General features: G+C 53.0%; 1 protein-coding gene across 1 annotated transcript in view; it reads right to left on the minus strand.

Moving 5' to 3' along the window:
* PAPLN (papilin, proteoglycan like sulfated glycoprotein) overlaps positions 1-5,760 on the minus strand; it is a 34,181-nt gene extending 28,421 nt beyond the window's left edge. The window contains exon 1 of the mRNA XM_040226138.1: positions 5,707-5,760. Within this exon, the coding sequence (XP_040082072.1) occupies positions 5,707-5,760 (54 nt within the window). The remainder of the gene's footprint in view (positions 1-5,706) is intronic.
* Between the last annotated feature and the right edge of the window lie 11,275 nt (positions 5,761-17,035).

Raw genomic sequence — 17,035 nt, forward strand, 5'->3', positions numbered from 1 at the left:
GGACACACTCAGCAGTGGGAGTCAGCGCTTGGAGCCCCCACAGGAGTGCTCAGGGCTGCCCTGACACCCCCAGCCTTGGAGCATCGCCCTGCCCTGCAAGGAGCCTGAGACGGTGTCTCCTAGAGCAGAGCCTTCAGGACTGCAGCTCCCCCAGGCACCCCAACATCCTCATTTGTGGAATAAGCCAGCTTTCACCATAAGGAGCTAAGAGCCAACCCAGCCTTCCTATCCGTCAATGCCGCCTCCACCAGCAGCCCCCATGTGCCCAGTACAGTGGGTAAGCTGTGGGCAGAGAGCTCTTCCCTGATCATGTCTGACCGTGACATCCCCTGGCTGGGCAGAGTCTGGTCTGAGAACCAAGATGTCTACAAGCATGCCCTTGAATGGAACCCCTGGACCAGCAGAGCATGCCCCACCAGGAGGGAGATATAAAAGCACAGGAGGAATGGCATGTCATCAGGTAGGATGGGCTCCATGTGTGCAAGGAATGCCGTCCACCTGCAGCGCCATGAGATATAAAAGCACAGGAGGAATGGCGTGCCATCAGGTAGGATGGGCTCCATGTGTGCGAGGAATGCCGTCCACCTGCAGCACCATGTTTTTGTAGCTCTGGCCTAGTAAGACCTTAATCTAATCGTGTGCGTGTGTGTGTTAGGATGGGGTGGTGATTTCTTCCTGCCAAGCTGTAGCAAGGCCCCCCAGGAGTCCTCCAGTATCCATCCTCCCCTTCTCCCATTAAGAGAACCCTTGACTCCTAGCTGGATAGCTGGCTGCCCTCCCACCCAAGTTCGTTTCCCAGGCTTCCCGCAGCCAGCCACAGCTATGTCACTAAATTGTCAGTGAGATGTACATGAAAGATGCTGGGTGGCAGCCTTCCTAGTGGCTCAGCTAGTAAAGAATCAGCCCACAATGCGGGAGACCTGGGTTCAATCCCTGGGTTAGGAAGATCCCCTGGAGAAGGGCAAGCCTACTCACTCCAGTACTCTGCAGCATTCTGTACAATGCATGGGGAATTCCAAGCATTGTACATACAGTCCATGGGGGTCACAAAGAGTCGGACATGACTAAGTGAGATTTTCTTTCCTAGCAGTCTCCAGTACAGGCATATTGCAGAGATATTGTAGGCTTGGTTCCACCAAAATAGAGGAAATATTGTGACAAAGCAGATCACACAGCTTTGGGAATTTCCCAGTACATGTGAAAGTTGTTTGTACTATACTAGAATCTATTAAGTGTGCGATAGCATTAAAAATAATATATGTACCTCAATTAAAAAGTACTTTATTGCTAAACAAATGCTAGCCATCACCCAAACTTTCAGCAAGTTGTAATCTTTTTGCAATGGTAGCATCAGAGATCATTAATCAAACATCATCATAACAAACATAATAATGGTTGAAAAGTTTAAATATTTTGAGAATTTCAAAAATGTGACAAAGGGAGCAAATGCTATTGGAAAAATGACATTGATAGACTTTCTCAACACAGCATCACCACAAACCTTCAATTTGAAAAAAAAAAAAAACACTAGCTGCAAAGCACAATAAAGCATAATAAAACAGAGTGCCTGTAATCTCCTTAAGAGATAACTTGCCTGTTCATTTGCCCTTTTTCTTAGTCCTCCTATACTCCTTCCTGCCGGCTGGAAATCAGATGTGATGGCTGGAATTGGAGCAGCCTTCGAAACTATGTGGTAATTTAGGAACAGAAGTTTCGAACACTGAAGCAAAGGTACAAGAATCCTGGAGCACTTGGTGACACAGAACATCCCCAGATTTCTGACCATGCGTGTTTTTTTGTTGAAGGACTGTCATTTGGGACTCTAACAGGAAAATAGTCCTAGTGGATACAGGTTCCCACCAGAAGGATCTGGTACCCTGCAGCTGACTTCAGAAGTCCACATGCTACACACATATTCTCTCATTTATTCCCCAGAACCACCTGACCATCCCGGTGCATGGAAAAGAGGCGCAGAGAGAGGGAGCCACGAGGAACAAGTGCACACCACAGCAGTTTGGCTACACTCCAGGCCTCTGCTCTTGTACCAGGTTCCCACCAACCTCGCCTGGGGAACCAAGGGGGATACTGGATGAGGCCTGAGGAGCTGGACGGGTGTTAGACTTGCTTTCTTGCTGGGAGGCAAAATGTAGATTGGAAGTATGTCCTGTTTGTTTGAAGGGGACTTTATTTTAGGGCATCACAACATAATAATCTCTAGAGGAAAAAATCCCTGCCATTTTCCCTAGAAAGAACTCAAGTTCTCATGCGGAAAAGCAAGCTGCTCCTCACGTAGTGAGCCTCCAGCCCCATCCCACGATCTCGGGTGAGGATGGAGGTTTGTGCATGCGCAGATTATGCCCAGCACTCTTCTAGCGCCCCGGTGCCAAACATCTAGTTATCCTTGGTTTATAATAAAACCGTGAACCCTGAATCAGAACAACTCACACACATTTGCTGAACCACATACAAAACCAAGAATGAAGAGCCAACTAGATCAAAGTCTGAGCTTTCACTCTTCAAATCATTTACCCTTCACTTCTAAGCGGGCCAGATCTCCGAGCTTCTAAAAACCAGGATATAAAAGTGTTCCGTGAAATTTAAACTGAAATTTACTTGATCAGTTCCTATTTTAAAGGGGAAGGTATCGAGTGTTGGGGGTAGAGGGTGACTTTCCAGGGATGATAAGCACCTCCCCCAAGACTCATCACTGTGAAAAGTCAAAGTGTTGGTCGCTCAGTCCTGTCCGACTCAGTGCGATCCCATAGACTGTAGCCCACCAGGCTCCCCATCCATGGGATTCTCCAGGCAAGAATACTGGAGTGGAAAGCCATTCCCTTCTCCAGGGGATCCAACCCAAGTCTCATGTGTTGGAGGCAGATTCTTTACCATCTGAGCCAACAGGGAAGACTCATCACTACAACGTAAGAATTCTGGAAGCGGTCCATGAGAAATGCTGCTTTCTTATCCTGCCGGCCTCGTCCTGGCTACTAATTACCTCTGGCCAAGGCCTGTTTGGATGGCAGTCTCACTCCTGAAGCATGAGGCCTGAGCCTCCCCAATCCACCCTCCTTGTCACCGGGCTGGGCTTACTGGTATGCGCAAGGCAACAAGGGGCGCCCTGCCACCCAGCCACCTTGTGCGGTCAGGATGGGGTGGGGCAGGCATCCTGGAGCCAGCCCTGTCCTGTAGTCTGACAAAGGGAAGCACGTTCAGCCAGGAGCAGCACAGATGCATCTCGTTTCTCTGTAATTACCCAAACCACGAGCGGCATGATGGTGTGAAGCCAGAATGAGCTGGTCCGGTCCACCCTCACCTGGGCCTGTCCTCACCTGCCTCCTGCCGCCCTCCGCACCCCACCAACTCAGGGTCCTCCTCCAACCCCCACCTGGGCAACTCAGGAAGCCCCTTTCCTGCCACACTGTTCCCCTGGGATCACCTGCCCAACCTGCCGGGGTGGGAGTGGGAACAGAGCAGAAGCAAGGAGACTGGAAGACCCCTGTGAAGCTTCCCCTGACCAGCCTGGGGCAGGGGGCAGGGGGCAGTGAGAGGTGTGATGTGTTACTCCTCCTTAATCGACCATTCATTCTGCTCAAGCTGACCCCTGTCAGCACTGAGAATGATCCTGTGAAAGGTTGGGGAAGGTGGGGAGGGGGTCCCATCACAGCTAGAATCAGCCTGGGTCACCCCCCAGTTACAACCAGTCTGGGCTATGGAGGGGGGTGGGTGTCACCCCCAGCTACAACCAGCCTGGGATAGTTATGACCAGGCTGGGCTATCGGGGAGTAGGTATTGCACCCAGCGAGAACCAGCCTGGGCCATGGAGGGGTATTGCACTCAGCTAGAACCAGCCTGGGTCACATCCTGCCCCAGACAGTGGAGCGGGTAAGGGGAGGTCCCAGCCCCACTACCAAGGTGTTTCTAAGGGAGAAAGCTCCTAACAGGCCCCAGATTACTTCGGATCCCTCATTTCACCTGCGTGCAACCTGTGCGTGGGCGGCATTACTCTCCAGTTTAAAGGGGTCTAAGATCTGATGATCTGCTTTGTGTCACACAGCTTTTAGGAGGTGGCTCTGAGTTTCATCCTGGTGTCCTGACACTGTCACCACGCCCCCCCGCCCCCCCCAGCCACCACCTGAGCTGGGACCTCAGTGCTGCCTGAGGCGAGGCCCTCAGGGTGTGGCACTGAGGAGGCAAGGGCCACGGGGTAGCAGAGGTGAGCTGGGGACGCCGGAAGGTGGTGGAGAGGACGTGAGGAAGGGGGCTCTGGCCCACTCTCTGCTCTGACTGAGGCCCATGCTAAACCTGCTGCCCACTGCTGACTCCCACCCCGGCCTGCCCTCTGGCTGGAGGAGGACTTCTCAGCTTTTACTCACATTTCCACAGAGACGGCATCACCCTGCCCCTCTCCCAAAGCAGTGAACAGTGTGGGTCCGTTCTCAGGGGTCCTCCTGCAGGGCTCAGGAGGCAGGGCTGTGAGCCTCCCCCATGGAGCCCTCTTCCAGGGGTCGATGGAATCTGTGCCCTTCATCCCCTCAACACGGTCGAAGCACGGCAGGAGCAGCTCCAGGAACAAGCCCCGCTCGGCACGCGGTCCTCTCCCCCAAGGTGGGACCTGTGATCTAGAAGTTTCCCTGTACCTCCTTGGAACCCAAGTAGGTTCTCCAGGAAGCCTTGTCCCTCAGGCCCCTGGTAATGAAACAGTTAATGTGATCACCGGTTGTCTTCCTGTATCCACTCTCTAATTTTCACTAATACGGTAGCCACTAACCACACGAGGCTGTTTAAGTTCATGTTCATTAAAATCGAATAAGGGCTTCCCTGGTGGTCCAGTGGTTAAGGCTCTGCCTGCGCAATGCAGGGGACACTGCCTCGATCCCTGGTCTGGGAAGGTCCCACATGCCGCAGCTGAGCCCGAGTGCCTCGGTTACTGAAGCCTGTGCGCCCTGGAGCCCGCGCTCAGCAACGAGAGAAGCCACCTCAATGAGAAGCTCATGCACGGCAAGTAGAGAGTAGCACGCACATAGCAACGAAGACTCAGCCCAGTTAAAAATAATTTTAAAAAGCAAATAAGATTCAGTTCCTCAGTTGTACTGACCACATGTCATGTGCTCATGTCATGTAACCACATGAACCCAGTGGCTATCTTATTGGACAGCACAGGTGCAGAGCATTTCCATCATCTCAGAAGGTTCTATTGGACAGCCCCGCTCTAGATGCTAGTCCCAGGGGCCGTGGAGAATGGGCCTGGCAGCCTAAACTTCTAGGTCCAAATAGCCCTCATTGAGAGGCAGAGGTTTGGTCAATAGGCAAGTGGCAGACGTCTGGTAGGATGGCCATTTGGCCCTGCTCCTTGGCTGGTGCCAGCAAGGACCCCTCTTCCTTCCACCGTGATAGACCACCCCTCCGGACCTCCGCAGCATTAGCAGCGCGCCCAGAACATTCTGAAGGAGGGGTGGGGCTGTTGGGAAATTGCCAATTCTGCGAACTGTGCCCCAAAGCCAGACGGGAAGTTCTGGGCACCAGAGGCTGCAAGGTCCTACCCGTCTTTGAAGGCGATCAGGCTGAGGGTTCGCCTCTTCCCGCCCCACCATCCAGACAGTGGCCTTCTCTTGGGGATGGCGCCGCGGCCACCGGCTCCAGCCGTCGGGGGCTCCGACCTGCGGCGACCCTGGGCGGGGGTGGGGGGGAAGGAAGGGTCGCACTCACCGAGGACCCGGGCGCGGGGGCCAGCAGCAGGGGCAGCAGCAGCAGCCGCCGCATCTCCGCGGGGCCGGGGGGAGGGGGGGGTTTGGGCGGGGGGGGGGGGGGGGGGGGAGGAGGCGCCGCCCCACCCACCCGAGCCCCGCGCTCCCCGCCGGCTCCCGGGCCAGCACGGATGTGGCGGCCCATCCCTCCCCCGCACGTGCCCACAGGTGACCTGGACACCCGCAGACGGCGGAGGGGGTGCCCGCAGGCTCTTATACAGCGAGGGAGGGCAGGCCCGTCTACAACTGGCTTCTAAAAGTTCGAGAGTAACTTCTTTCAGGGTTTCAGAGGGAAGAAAGGAGATTAAAAACACTGGTTAAAAGTCGAGAGTTCAGATTCAAAGCAATCAGACTCACTGTTTTCATTCACCAAGAGATCCTTTTTTAAAAGCCATTACATCACTTGTTTTAAAACTCGTAAATAAAGACGTTTTTTTAAAAGTCTCTGCAGGTACTTTGAAAACTTAAACGCTTTGAAAATGTTGATTGTATCTTACTTTAAACCCAAGGCAGCATTTCTCTGCTGCGGAGAAGCTCCACAAGCGGCCTCCCTAAGCCGGTGCGTGGGTGTGTGGGTGTGTGTCAAGTGAGTGCAGAGTGTGTGCATGTGTGCAGTCCTGTTTGTGTGTACGAAATGCCTGTGTGGTTTGGCGTGTGCGAGTGCAGTATGCACTGAGAGAGTGCAGTCTGGTGCGTGTGCGCAGTACGTGTGCAAGTGTGTACATGTCACCGTGCTGGAGAATGACATACACAAGTGTGCCCCTTTCAGTAGCAAACATTAAGCAAGTACTGACTTGTATGCTTAAGTTTTAAAATCTGTAACTCCACCATGGTTCTCTTTAATTTTTCCTAAGCATAAAATGACTTCAGTTTACAAGAATAAAATAGAGCGTACTAAGCCAAGTTCAGCCAAATATAAACTGGCACATCTATGCTGCGTTAATTTGGTACTAAGAGTGATTTACGTAGGCATCATTTTCACTGCAAACCAGGGGTTCCTGGGGCTGGCGGGATGAGGAGTGGCGGCCCGGCCTGGGCTCTGCGACCCCTCGTGGAAAAGCCGCGCGCACGAGGGGAAGCCGGGGCGCCTGGGGAGCTTCGTGCTAGGGCTAACGACGGAGACGCTGCTTCTCTGCAGTAGAGGCTGCCTTCGCGGGGCGGGGACGAACGCAGCTAAAGGAGAGACAGCAGGGAGGACAGGAGAAAAGAACTTAGCTGCTCCTGGGAGCGGCGGACGCGCACCGAGTGTGTCTGCGGCCCCGCGCCGGACGTCTAGGGTTCCCACGCGCCCTTCCCGGTCCCCACGCGAGGATGTCCCCTGCGCCAGCCCCCCGGGGGAACGGGCCCGCTGGCAGCCCCCGAGGCGGAGAGGGGCGGCTTCCGACGTGAGGAGCCGGGCCGGCACCGGCTCCGGCGCTCCAGGGCCACAGCCTAGGCAGCACCAAGGAAGAGGGGCGCGCGGTCTCCAGGACGCTGTGCTCCGGAACGGCATCCGACGGAGGGAAGGGCAGAGGAGGCGGGAGGGTTGGCGTGGGCCGCCCGGGGTTGCGCCTCTTTCAGCCCGGCCCTCTGCCCTCTGAGGCTCCGAGGTTTCCTTTTCGCTTGCGACCTCCCCCATCCCGGCCCGAGGGCCCGCGGCGCGGAGCTGGGACCCAGCGAAGAGCGGGAGGCAGGTCTCCTCCCAGGACCCCCACTTCCTCCGACACTGCTCTCCCCGGGAGCCGGGGCGGGCAAATTCCTGCTGCAGCCCAGAGGTGAGCCGCCCCGAGCCCTCGGGTCCTGTTCCTCCGCCTCCTACCTGTCTCCAGGAGCCTCGGCGCGGAGGGCCCGCGGGACCGCTCCGTCGGTGCCCGCCCCGCCCAGTCTGGGAGGTCTGCCGGGTAGCCTGGAACGCCGGCGGAGGCTGGGCTTCCTCCCCGCCCATCTCCCCCTCATCCAGCTCAGCTGTCATCCATACCGGGTGACCTGCGATGCCCAGGGCCTCCGTCCTTTTGGGTCTGTGCCAAGGCTTGGTTTGCCCTTCATATTTGGTGCTGGCACCAGTCCCATTTCCTCTGCACCCAAGTCTTCCGGTCTGTGCCATCCTTCCTCCGCACCCACCTTAAACAACACAGCCCTCTGTGCAGCCGCCTACTTGTCTTCTACCCCTGAATTCTATGCTTCTGCTTGACTCAGTTTCTCCACACACAAGCTGCTGCTTCCTACCTCTCAGCCACCACTTCCCACTGCCTACAATGCCAAACCCCCTCTGACCTGGCAAACTCCTACTCATCCCTCAAGATCCACCCAACATCATCCTCTCTAGAAGTTTCCCCACACCACCTCAGGCAGCTGGTGGCCCCCTGCTTCCTCAATCTCCACCTCTGTCTGCTGCAGTTCTCTGGTGCAACACCCCGCGGGCTCGGAGTCTCCTTAAGTCAGCCCTGAGGTCCCTGACGTAGAGCGTGCGTGCATCCCTGTCACCTGCATTCACAGCACTAGTTGGGATCAAGGTAGGAGCTAATTTTCCTTCCTGGTTGTCTTTCTTAACCAAGGCACTCTGTCTTGTCTGCCATCTCTGTCTCGGAAAGTGGAAATCACCTATCCTCAGAAAACTAGCCCTGATCCTGGGACACGTCGGAGGTGGGCGATCAAGAGGTTGGCTCCTTTTCCCTCATCCTCTTCTGCTGGCAGCCCCTTTCCTAGCCCAGCTGCTGGTCATTTCCCTCCCTGGCCTCCTGAAGAGCAGGGAAAAATCACCAGTGGGGAGCTTACCCCCCTCTTCAGACCTGCAGCTCCAGCAACTCATCTCCCTGTACCATCACGGATGCTCAAACAAAATGCTTAGTAAAACAAGCATGTTAAATTTGGCCCATTACTTACCTATCCCTGAAGAGAGGAGACGCAGCAGCTGTGCAGCTGGGGCCCCCTGGGGACTTGTGTGAATACTTACACACAGCGTGGTAGAGAAAAGGAAGTGGGAGTACCCCAAACCTCTCTAGAAAAGGAAAAATCGTTTCTCCCATTCAAAAAGCCCCACTCCCTGCCTGTCTCAGCCAGGAATTTTTCTGAGCTTGGTCAAAGGTCCCTGTAAAGTGGGAGGCAGCTGCTTCTCTTCCTGTGGGGGGTGGGCGGTCAAAGCACCTTCCTGATCTGTTTCTGGTTTTCCTCTCTGATCCCTTCTTCTCAGACACCCAGGTTTCTTACCCCACACCTCAGCTGCAAAGGAGACCCAGAGGCTGGGGAGGTAGGTCCCTGGACCCACCAGCCAGGCTCTGGCCGTTCCTGGTTCGGGCAAGCACTTGCCTTTAAGCCTCACGTTCCACCACCTCAGAGGGACTTGGTGACCACAGGGCCCAGCACACACAGTCCTTGTTCAATAAAAAGAACGGTGTGCACAAAAACATGGTGGTTTAGAAAGAAGATTCCAGAAAAAAAGTGTAAGGCCTCTCCCCTAGGAAACCCCCCCTCTGCCCTGGTCCTGTGGCTTGCAGCCTGGGGTGGCAGAAGGAGGTCTGCCTCTCACTGTGTGTGAACTCAGGCAAGTTGTGTCACCTCCTTAAGTCTCAATTGCTCACTTGAGCCTCACACGGAGGGTGGCGGAGAAGGGAAGTAACTGGCTTCTATAAAGCCGCTACTAGGTGCTCAATAAGAGTGGGTTCGTTCTGTCCCGTTCCCTCCACCTCTATCCTGGATTCCCTACATCTTGGTCATCCTTGTAGATGGCAGATCCAGGGACACAACCAAGAAATGAATGGCCAGACCTCTCTGTGAGGCTGGATTGGGGTCACAAGCAGGAGAGGAGGGAGATGGCAAACCCCCAAGAGCTCTCAGGACGCACCTCCCCCAGGAAGCTTCCTTCCACCCACCTGCACTCCCATGATGCAGGGTTCGCCTTAGCACTGTGAACTATTACAGTGACATATTTGTCTCTCCTCCTCCCTCTAAGCGGTGAACTTTGCAAGGGCAGGGGTCTGTGTTTTTCATCTTTGGACCCTGCACCAGGGCTCCACAGTGCTCCTCCAGAGAGTGGTGCAGGAAACACGGTTGACTGACAACCTCCTGCTGCCATACCTCAGGTCTACACCACTCTCTGAAGGCTCTCTCTGCCCCAATCCCTTCTGTTTATCTTTGCTGCATTTTCCGCTACTGGATCTCTTGTGCGTCTAACCTGACCTGACACACAGGGCTCTTGGTTACAAACCACAGAAAAGGACATAGCCAACTGAGAAAAGTTCTTCAGAGGAAAGACACTGGGAGCTCATAGACTTGACAAGAAGCTGGAGAATCAGCACAGAAATGGGCTGGAATCACAGAAGTGATCACAGATCACGGCCCAGGACCAGTGCTGGTTAGAACATCCCGCTGGACACTTGACTGCTGCCACCGCCACTTTTAGGCAACACAGACCCTCGTTGCCCCCAGAAAAAGCCCCGAATGGTCCTTGCAGACTCTAGCCCCAACAGGAGCATGCCGGCAACCTGACCTCCAGGACCTGGAAAACAAGACTTGGCAGGTCCCCCAGATGGGAGTTCAGGTGCTGGGTTAGCCCAGAGGACAAATGTGGCACCAGCACTCGGTTAGCCTGAACTTAGAGAACAATGCTTCTCTCCTTTCTGCTCTTTTGGGTGGTGGTTTATTAATTTACTCATTCCTTGAATACCTGAGTGCCTACGCTGCTGGAAGCTGGGGAGAATAAACATCTAGTGGTGATAAACATTTAACAACCAGCTCCCTGGAGGACAAAAAGCACTGCTTTGTAGCATTGATCAGTTTCCATGGTGTAAACACCCCACGGCTGTTTTCAAGCTACTGAGGCAGTGTCACTAAACATAGGGTTGAGCTGTCAACTCTCCCAGGCCATGGGCGCCAACACACAGACTGTCCTGCCCTTGGGGAGTTTACCTTCCAGTGAAAGTGAAAGTGTCCAACTCTTTGGGATCCCATGGACTATAGAGTCCATGGAATTCTCCAGGCCAGAATGCTGGAGTGGGCAGCCTTTCCCTTCTCCAGGGGATCTTCCCAACCCAGGGATCAAACCCAGGTCTCCCGCGCGGCAGGAGCATTCGTTACCAGCTGAGCCACAGGGGAAGCCCTACCTTCTAGAAGGGCACTGCCTTCTACCCTTGTGTGTTACCTTAGAATAAAACAAATCTTACAACCTGAATATTCAAATATTTCCACTATAAAAGTCACAACCAGACTTCCCTGGTGGTCCAGTGGTTAAAAATCTGACTGCCAATGCAAGAAACATGGGTTTGATCCTTGGTCCAGGAAGATCCCAGATGCCACAGGGCAACTAAGCCTGTGCACCACAACTCCTGAAGCCCGAGCCCTCTAGAGCCCGCAAGCCACAATGAGAGAAGCCACCACAATGAGAAGCCTGTGCACCGCAACCAGAGCAGCCCCTACTCACCACGGCTAGAGAAAGCCCACACTCAGCAATGAAGACCCGTCACAGCTAAACAAAACGCAGCCTATGCTACAGCCCACCCGGAATCCAGGAGGAGGAAAGAACACTTCACATTTAAGAATTTTTCTGTCTCTACTTCTCCCCACCCTCCAACACATGTATCCATTTCCCTTGCTAGAGTCATTCAAAGTTGGTGGGTGGGAAGGAGAATGTTCAAGCCCTCAAGTGCCAGTCTGCACCCACTCCACCCCCCAACCCCACCCTACCCTGGTCTGTGGGAGTGAGACGTGAGATGGGCAATGCTTACTGTGGCTGATGGGGCTGTCATACACTGCCTGAGCTTGGAAGGGAGTTGTATCCTCAGAGCCCGGACAGAATTACTGGTTCCCAGACCCTTCCACTGACACAAGGGCCATCCAGAGACAAAGAACTGAATTCCTGGGACATCCTTCCGTGACCTGGGGCCTGAATCCAGGTCCTAGGATAGGGACCCAGGGGGAGGTTGAGGCCTTGTGAAGACCCTGGTGTGTGGGCAGGACACTGCCCGGGGTGGAAGAGCCCCGAGAGCAACAAAAAGGAGGAAGAGAAGTTTTCCATAAAATTTCACACACACACACACACACACACACACACACACAGAGCAAGAATCTGGGCTACAGTCTCCTCCAGACCCCCTCGCCCACCGTCTGCTTCCTGAGGGGGAGGGGCTCTGCCCCAGGCCCCTAAAAAGCCAATGTGGGCTGCAGTGTGGGCCAGCCCCCAGGGCACAGGCCTGGAGGGTCCCTCCAGCCTCTTATGGGTGGCCCGGCCTCTGGAGCACAGCTGGTGTCTCGTGGCTGAGCAGGGTGGCCTCGGTGCCTCAGTCGTTGCAGAGAGCGGGCGAGGGGTATCATTCTCTGGGTCTGGTCCTGATGTGGGCTGGGCCTTCCCCGCTCTGTGCCTGCTGTCACTGTGGGCTGCCAGGGAGGGGTCCTGGATTGGGACCCCCAGAGGCCAGCAGCTAAGACTCCTGAAATCCTCTCCCCTTGGTCACGCTCCACTTCTCTCCCAGGGCACTTCTCACCTCCTCTGCTGCTTCAGCTGCTGTATCTGGATGATTCTCACCCAGAAACTGAGCGATGTCTGTGCCTTGTGCCAAAGTCAGAGAAGCAGCGTCCTGCAATTCACAAACAGCCTTTCCAACACTCAACTTATTGAGGGGAAAGTGGTAACTTTTATCTTCTTGCTGTGCTTCTCTAACCAGTACATTTCAGACCCGTTACCCTGGACTCCTCTTTCAGAGTATAATGCTATTTAAAGATAAGGGGTGGTGTGGTTACTTCTGTATTAAAATAGGCACACAGACATACAACGTGGATTAAGCTTGAGAATATGATGCTAAGTGAAATAAGCCAGAAACAAAAAGATAAACATCGTGTGATTCCACTTCTACGAGTTACCTAGAGAAGGCAACTTCCCAGGTGGCGCTAGTGGTAAAGAAGCAGCCTGCCAATGCAGGAGACAAGAGACACGGGTTCCATCCCCGAGTCGGGAAGATTCCCTGGAGGAGGGCATGACGACCCACTCCAGTATTCTTGCCTGGAGAATCCAATGGACAGAGGAGCTTGGCGGGCTACAGTCCATGGGGGTTGCAGAGAGTCAGACCCAACTGAAGCAACTGAGCATGCACACAGAGAAGGTGACTCATGGAGACAGGAAGTGGAATTGTGGTCACCAGAGGCTGGGGTCAGGAGTACGGGAGGAATAGGGAGTTAGTGTTAACAGATACAGTTTCTGTTTAGCAAGATGAAGAGTCCTGGAGATGGATGGTGGTGGTGAGGGTTGCACAACATTTTGAATGTAAATACCACTGAACTATACATTAACAAATGACGAAGGGACTTGCAGGGGGCTTGGGTTCAACTCCTGGGCAGAGAACTAGATCCCACATATTGCAACGAAGACTTCAACTGCTGCAACTAACACCCAGCACGGCCGAACAAACATATTTTTTAAAGAAAAGATTAAAGGAGTTTCCTGGTGGCCTAGTGGTTAGAGGATTCTGGCTTTCATTGCTGTGGGCCGGGTTCAATCTCTGGTTAGGGAACTGAGATCTTATAACCCATGTAGCTCGGCCAAAAAAAAAAAAAAAGATGGTAAATTTTATGTCATGGGTGTTTTCCCAGAATAAAACAACAAAATGCATTGTGAAATAAGACTAACACTTTGATTTTCTTAAAACTCTGGAGACATTGCTGCCTGTGGCTGCCACTCTGGACTGTGCTCTAGACCTGCAGGGCCCTCATGATCCTCTGCTGCTTGGGCAACTTCAGTTAGAAAAGTTGAGAGAACTTGCCTGCATTTTACAGGAGAGAAACCAGAGGCGCAGAGCGGTGCTCCAAGTTACAGTGCCCTCGTCCTGGAGGTAAGAAGCACAGGCCTTGGTGCCAGACCTGCCAGGGCAGGGGCAGCCTCTCCCACTTTCTGGCCGTGTGTGTCTGTAACCGTTACTCATCCGTTTCCATTCTCTCACCTGTGAGATGAGGATAACCCTACTCACCGGTGAGATGAGGAGGCCAGAGACAATGCTTGTGATGGGCCCTGCAGAGGGTGTGGGCACGTCAATAGTAAATGCTCCGTGGACGTTGGTTTTAGGGGCAAGTATGTTTCTCTGGGGCTTTTATTGTGTTAAATGAGGGGTAAGAAGTATCAAGAACCACACTATGCTTTATTCCTCCTGCATTCAATGTGGTGACACTGACCTGGGACAAACCCATACGTTTCTCAAGATGTCACAAAAGTGCCCTGGGGGAGGAATCCTGTTTGGATTCAACCCCGTCCACCTATTAAATACTGGGTCTTTTAACCAGATAAGGCCAACTGACCTCAGGCTTCAGAATCTCCAGCACAGCCTTATAAACAAGGGCAAAAGTGGTTCATGTTTGTTCTTACTTAAAACACATTCCCACACATGTGCCTTGTTTATGTATCATTCTGCATGGAATTTCCCTCCTGTGGACCCCTAATCCACCCATTACTTCACTTATTCAGCAAATATTTATTGAGTCATTTCTAGGAGCCCCAGATGAGTGGGTGAACGCATGCACTCAGCTCCCTCTTACCACCTCAGCCAGCTCGTCCCCTTCCCTGGGGTGTGGGAGGGTTCGAGCTGCTGGAAGGCAAACCTCTGTGGTCCAAGTGAAGGTGCCCACATTAGTTTGCTCAGAGGCATCAGGGGTGCATGAGACAATTTCCTTTGCTGGCTTTCCTGTCCCAGAGCCAGTCTGCAGACAAAGGCTGTCTGCTGAGAATAACAAAGGAGGGTGTCGGGGAGACTGGGGCGGGCCACAGGAACGTCAGCCCTCAGGGAGATGGAAGGAAGAAGCAGGTCCTGGCCCCTCACCAGCCAGAGACAGAATCCTGGAGCAACACAGTCTGGGAGCAAGGGGCTTGTCCTGTGAGAAACTGGCTGGGCAGAGGCACAGGGAGGGGCTGCGGGAAACAGCTGGCTTGGCTGAGATCCCAGTGGGGAGACGAGGCCAGACTTGTCTCCAGTCCTGGAGGGCAGGCGCTGCGGCCCTCTGAGGGGGTGGCCAGGCCTCTCCTGCCAGAAGGCTGGAGAGCGGCCAGGAAGATAGGCAGCGCCTTCCAAACACCCAGGGGCCAATGGGGAGGGGGTCCAGATGGCTGCTGGCCGCTCCACTCGGCTGCCAGCTTGGCAGAGCCAGCTCCTAGGCCTGGCCCCTGGTGAGCTCCAACTGCAACAGGGCCACCCTGGGCCAGATCACCTGCCTCCCTTCACGGAAACATTCGCCAGTGCATTTGACTTGAAAACAAAAATCAATTTATGCAGAAATTAACAAATGCTTGGTTTACCTTGGTGAACCATTTATTTTAATGACAAAAGTTGCATAATCACTTGTAAGAAGTCTATGACTTTATTATTTACTGGTTTAAGTCATGACTCTATTGCGCAAGGAAGAAAAGGAGGAATTCTAATCCTTGTTGGTTAGAAAGAATTCTCCAAAGAATGATGGGACAGTGAGAGGAACTGGGTCTCTGTCGCTCCCGAGGGTGGGCCGCTTTGGCCTCACTGCCATGTATCCATCAGACACCAAAGGGGTGTCCTGGCTTAGAGGGCAGGATTCTACATCACCAGAGTGAAAGGGGTGAGGCCACCAACAGCACATTAACCCACAGGATGGCTGGCTGCACCATGAGTGAAAAGTGAAAATGTTAGTCACTCAGGCATGTCCGACTTTTTGATCCCATGGACTGAAGCCCCTCAGGCTCCTCTGTCCATGGAATTTTCCAAGGCAAGAATACTGGAGTGGGTAGCCAGTCCCTTCTCCAAGGGGATCGAATCCAGGTCTCTTGCACTGTGGGCAGATTCTTTACTTTCTGAGCCACCAGAGGTTCCCACCAAACCTGAAGGCCTTAATAAACTGCCACGGAACCCAGCTCCAAATGCCAGGGAAGTAACCCAAGAAGGCAGAGTAGCCACATTAACAACAGTGAAGCCTAGCTCAGCTCTCCCAGCCCTGCCTTAGAGAGAGCACAGACATGGAGGAAATCAGTGTGAAAGCCGACACCCTCCTGGAATCTTCAGACCTTGCCCTCAGACCCCCATGCAGGTTACCCAGGATAAAAAGGCCCTTTCTCTCCCACCGGAATGTTACTCAAGCCTGATGACCTTTTCAAACTGGATGACCTTCTTGCTGGACTATTCCAGAGAGGACCCCGGAACTGGGAGGGAAAGGGGCAGGGAGGCTGGGTTAGGGGGTCTCAGAAACAAGACTTCCCAAGGAGATACCACGATGGCAGAAGGTGGCATGGAGATCATTTTCAACATCTCAGAAAATCCAAAGGAATCACACATTCACATCTATCTGGCTCAAGCAAGTTAAAACTCGGTCATCTCATTAAATATTTACGGTATCTTATGGCAGATGTACGTAGATCCAGTGAGTAGACAGAAAAACAAATTATTTCCTAATGAGTTATTTGTTCTTGGTGGACAAAATTTCTGATAATCTAAGCAAAAGATAAAAGTTCAAAAAACTCATGTCCATCGAATCGGTGATGCCATCCTGCCATCTCATCCTCTGTCGTCTCCTTCTCCTCCTCCCCCAATCCCTCCCAGCATCAGGGTCTTTTCCAATGAGTCAGCTCTTCGCATGAGGTGGCCAAAGTATTGGAGTTTCAGCTTTAGTATCAGTCTTCCAATGAACACCCAATGAACACCCAGGACTGATCTCCTTTAGGATGGACAGGTTGGATCTCCTTGGGTATAGTATAAATACATTTATCTAGCTGCTAGTGTTGTTTCCACTTTTAATCATCCCTGTATGTGTATCTTGGAATTCAGTGGCTCCTGACTAGCTCTGCTACACAAGAAAGTAATCAGAATTTTACCCTCAGTTCATCTTGTGGCTTTCTATGGTAAAAGGGCAACAAAATCCTTTCCTTTTGGAAAAGGAATTGACCTTGGGTTACCACAAAATAAAAACAGTTTTAGAAGGTGGGGAGGTGGAAAGACAAACTGAGGCAGTGAGAGTACTTCACTTTCTCGCCTCAGAATTAAAGCCTCCTACAAACCTGGTTTCTGAGGCTCTTCTGTCTCCCACCTTTGGAGGGCACAGCATAGCAGGCACGGAAGGGCCAGCCCACGTTAAGAGAATCAGTTTCTGTCAAGAACAAGAGGCTCTGTTGTTGAAAGGTCCCTGTGGTAGGTCAGTCATCATCCTCCAGTTTCTACAAGTCATTTAATGAAGGAGGTATAGTTTAAGTAAATACAGAAACAGATTTAGTTAGCAAACAGGGTTTCCCTCTGGGTAAACCAACACCTGAATTCAAAATCCAATTATCCTCGGCTATCTCCCACGTTCTTCCTGATTTTGTTTTTCGTGTATGGTCTTTG

Source organism: Oryx dammah, unplaced genomic scaffold (assembly GCF_014754425.2).
Source record: "Oryx dammah isolate SB20612 unplaced genomic scaffold, SCBI_Odam_1.1 HiC_scaffold_26, whole genome shotgun sequence".
Classification (NCBI taxonomy): domain Eukaryota; kingdom Metazoa; phylum Chordata; class Mammalia; order Artiodactyla; family Bovidae; genus Oryx; species Oryx dammah.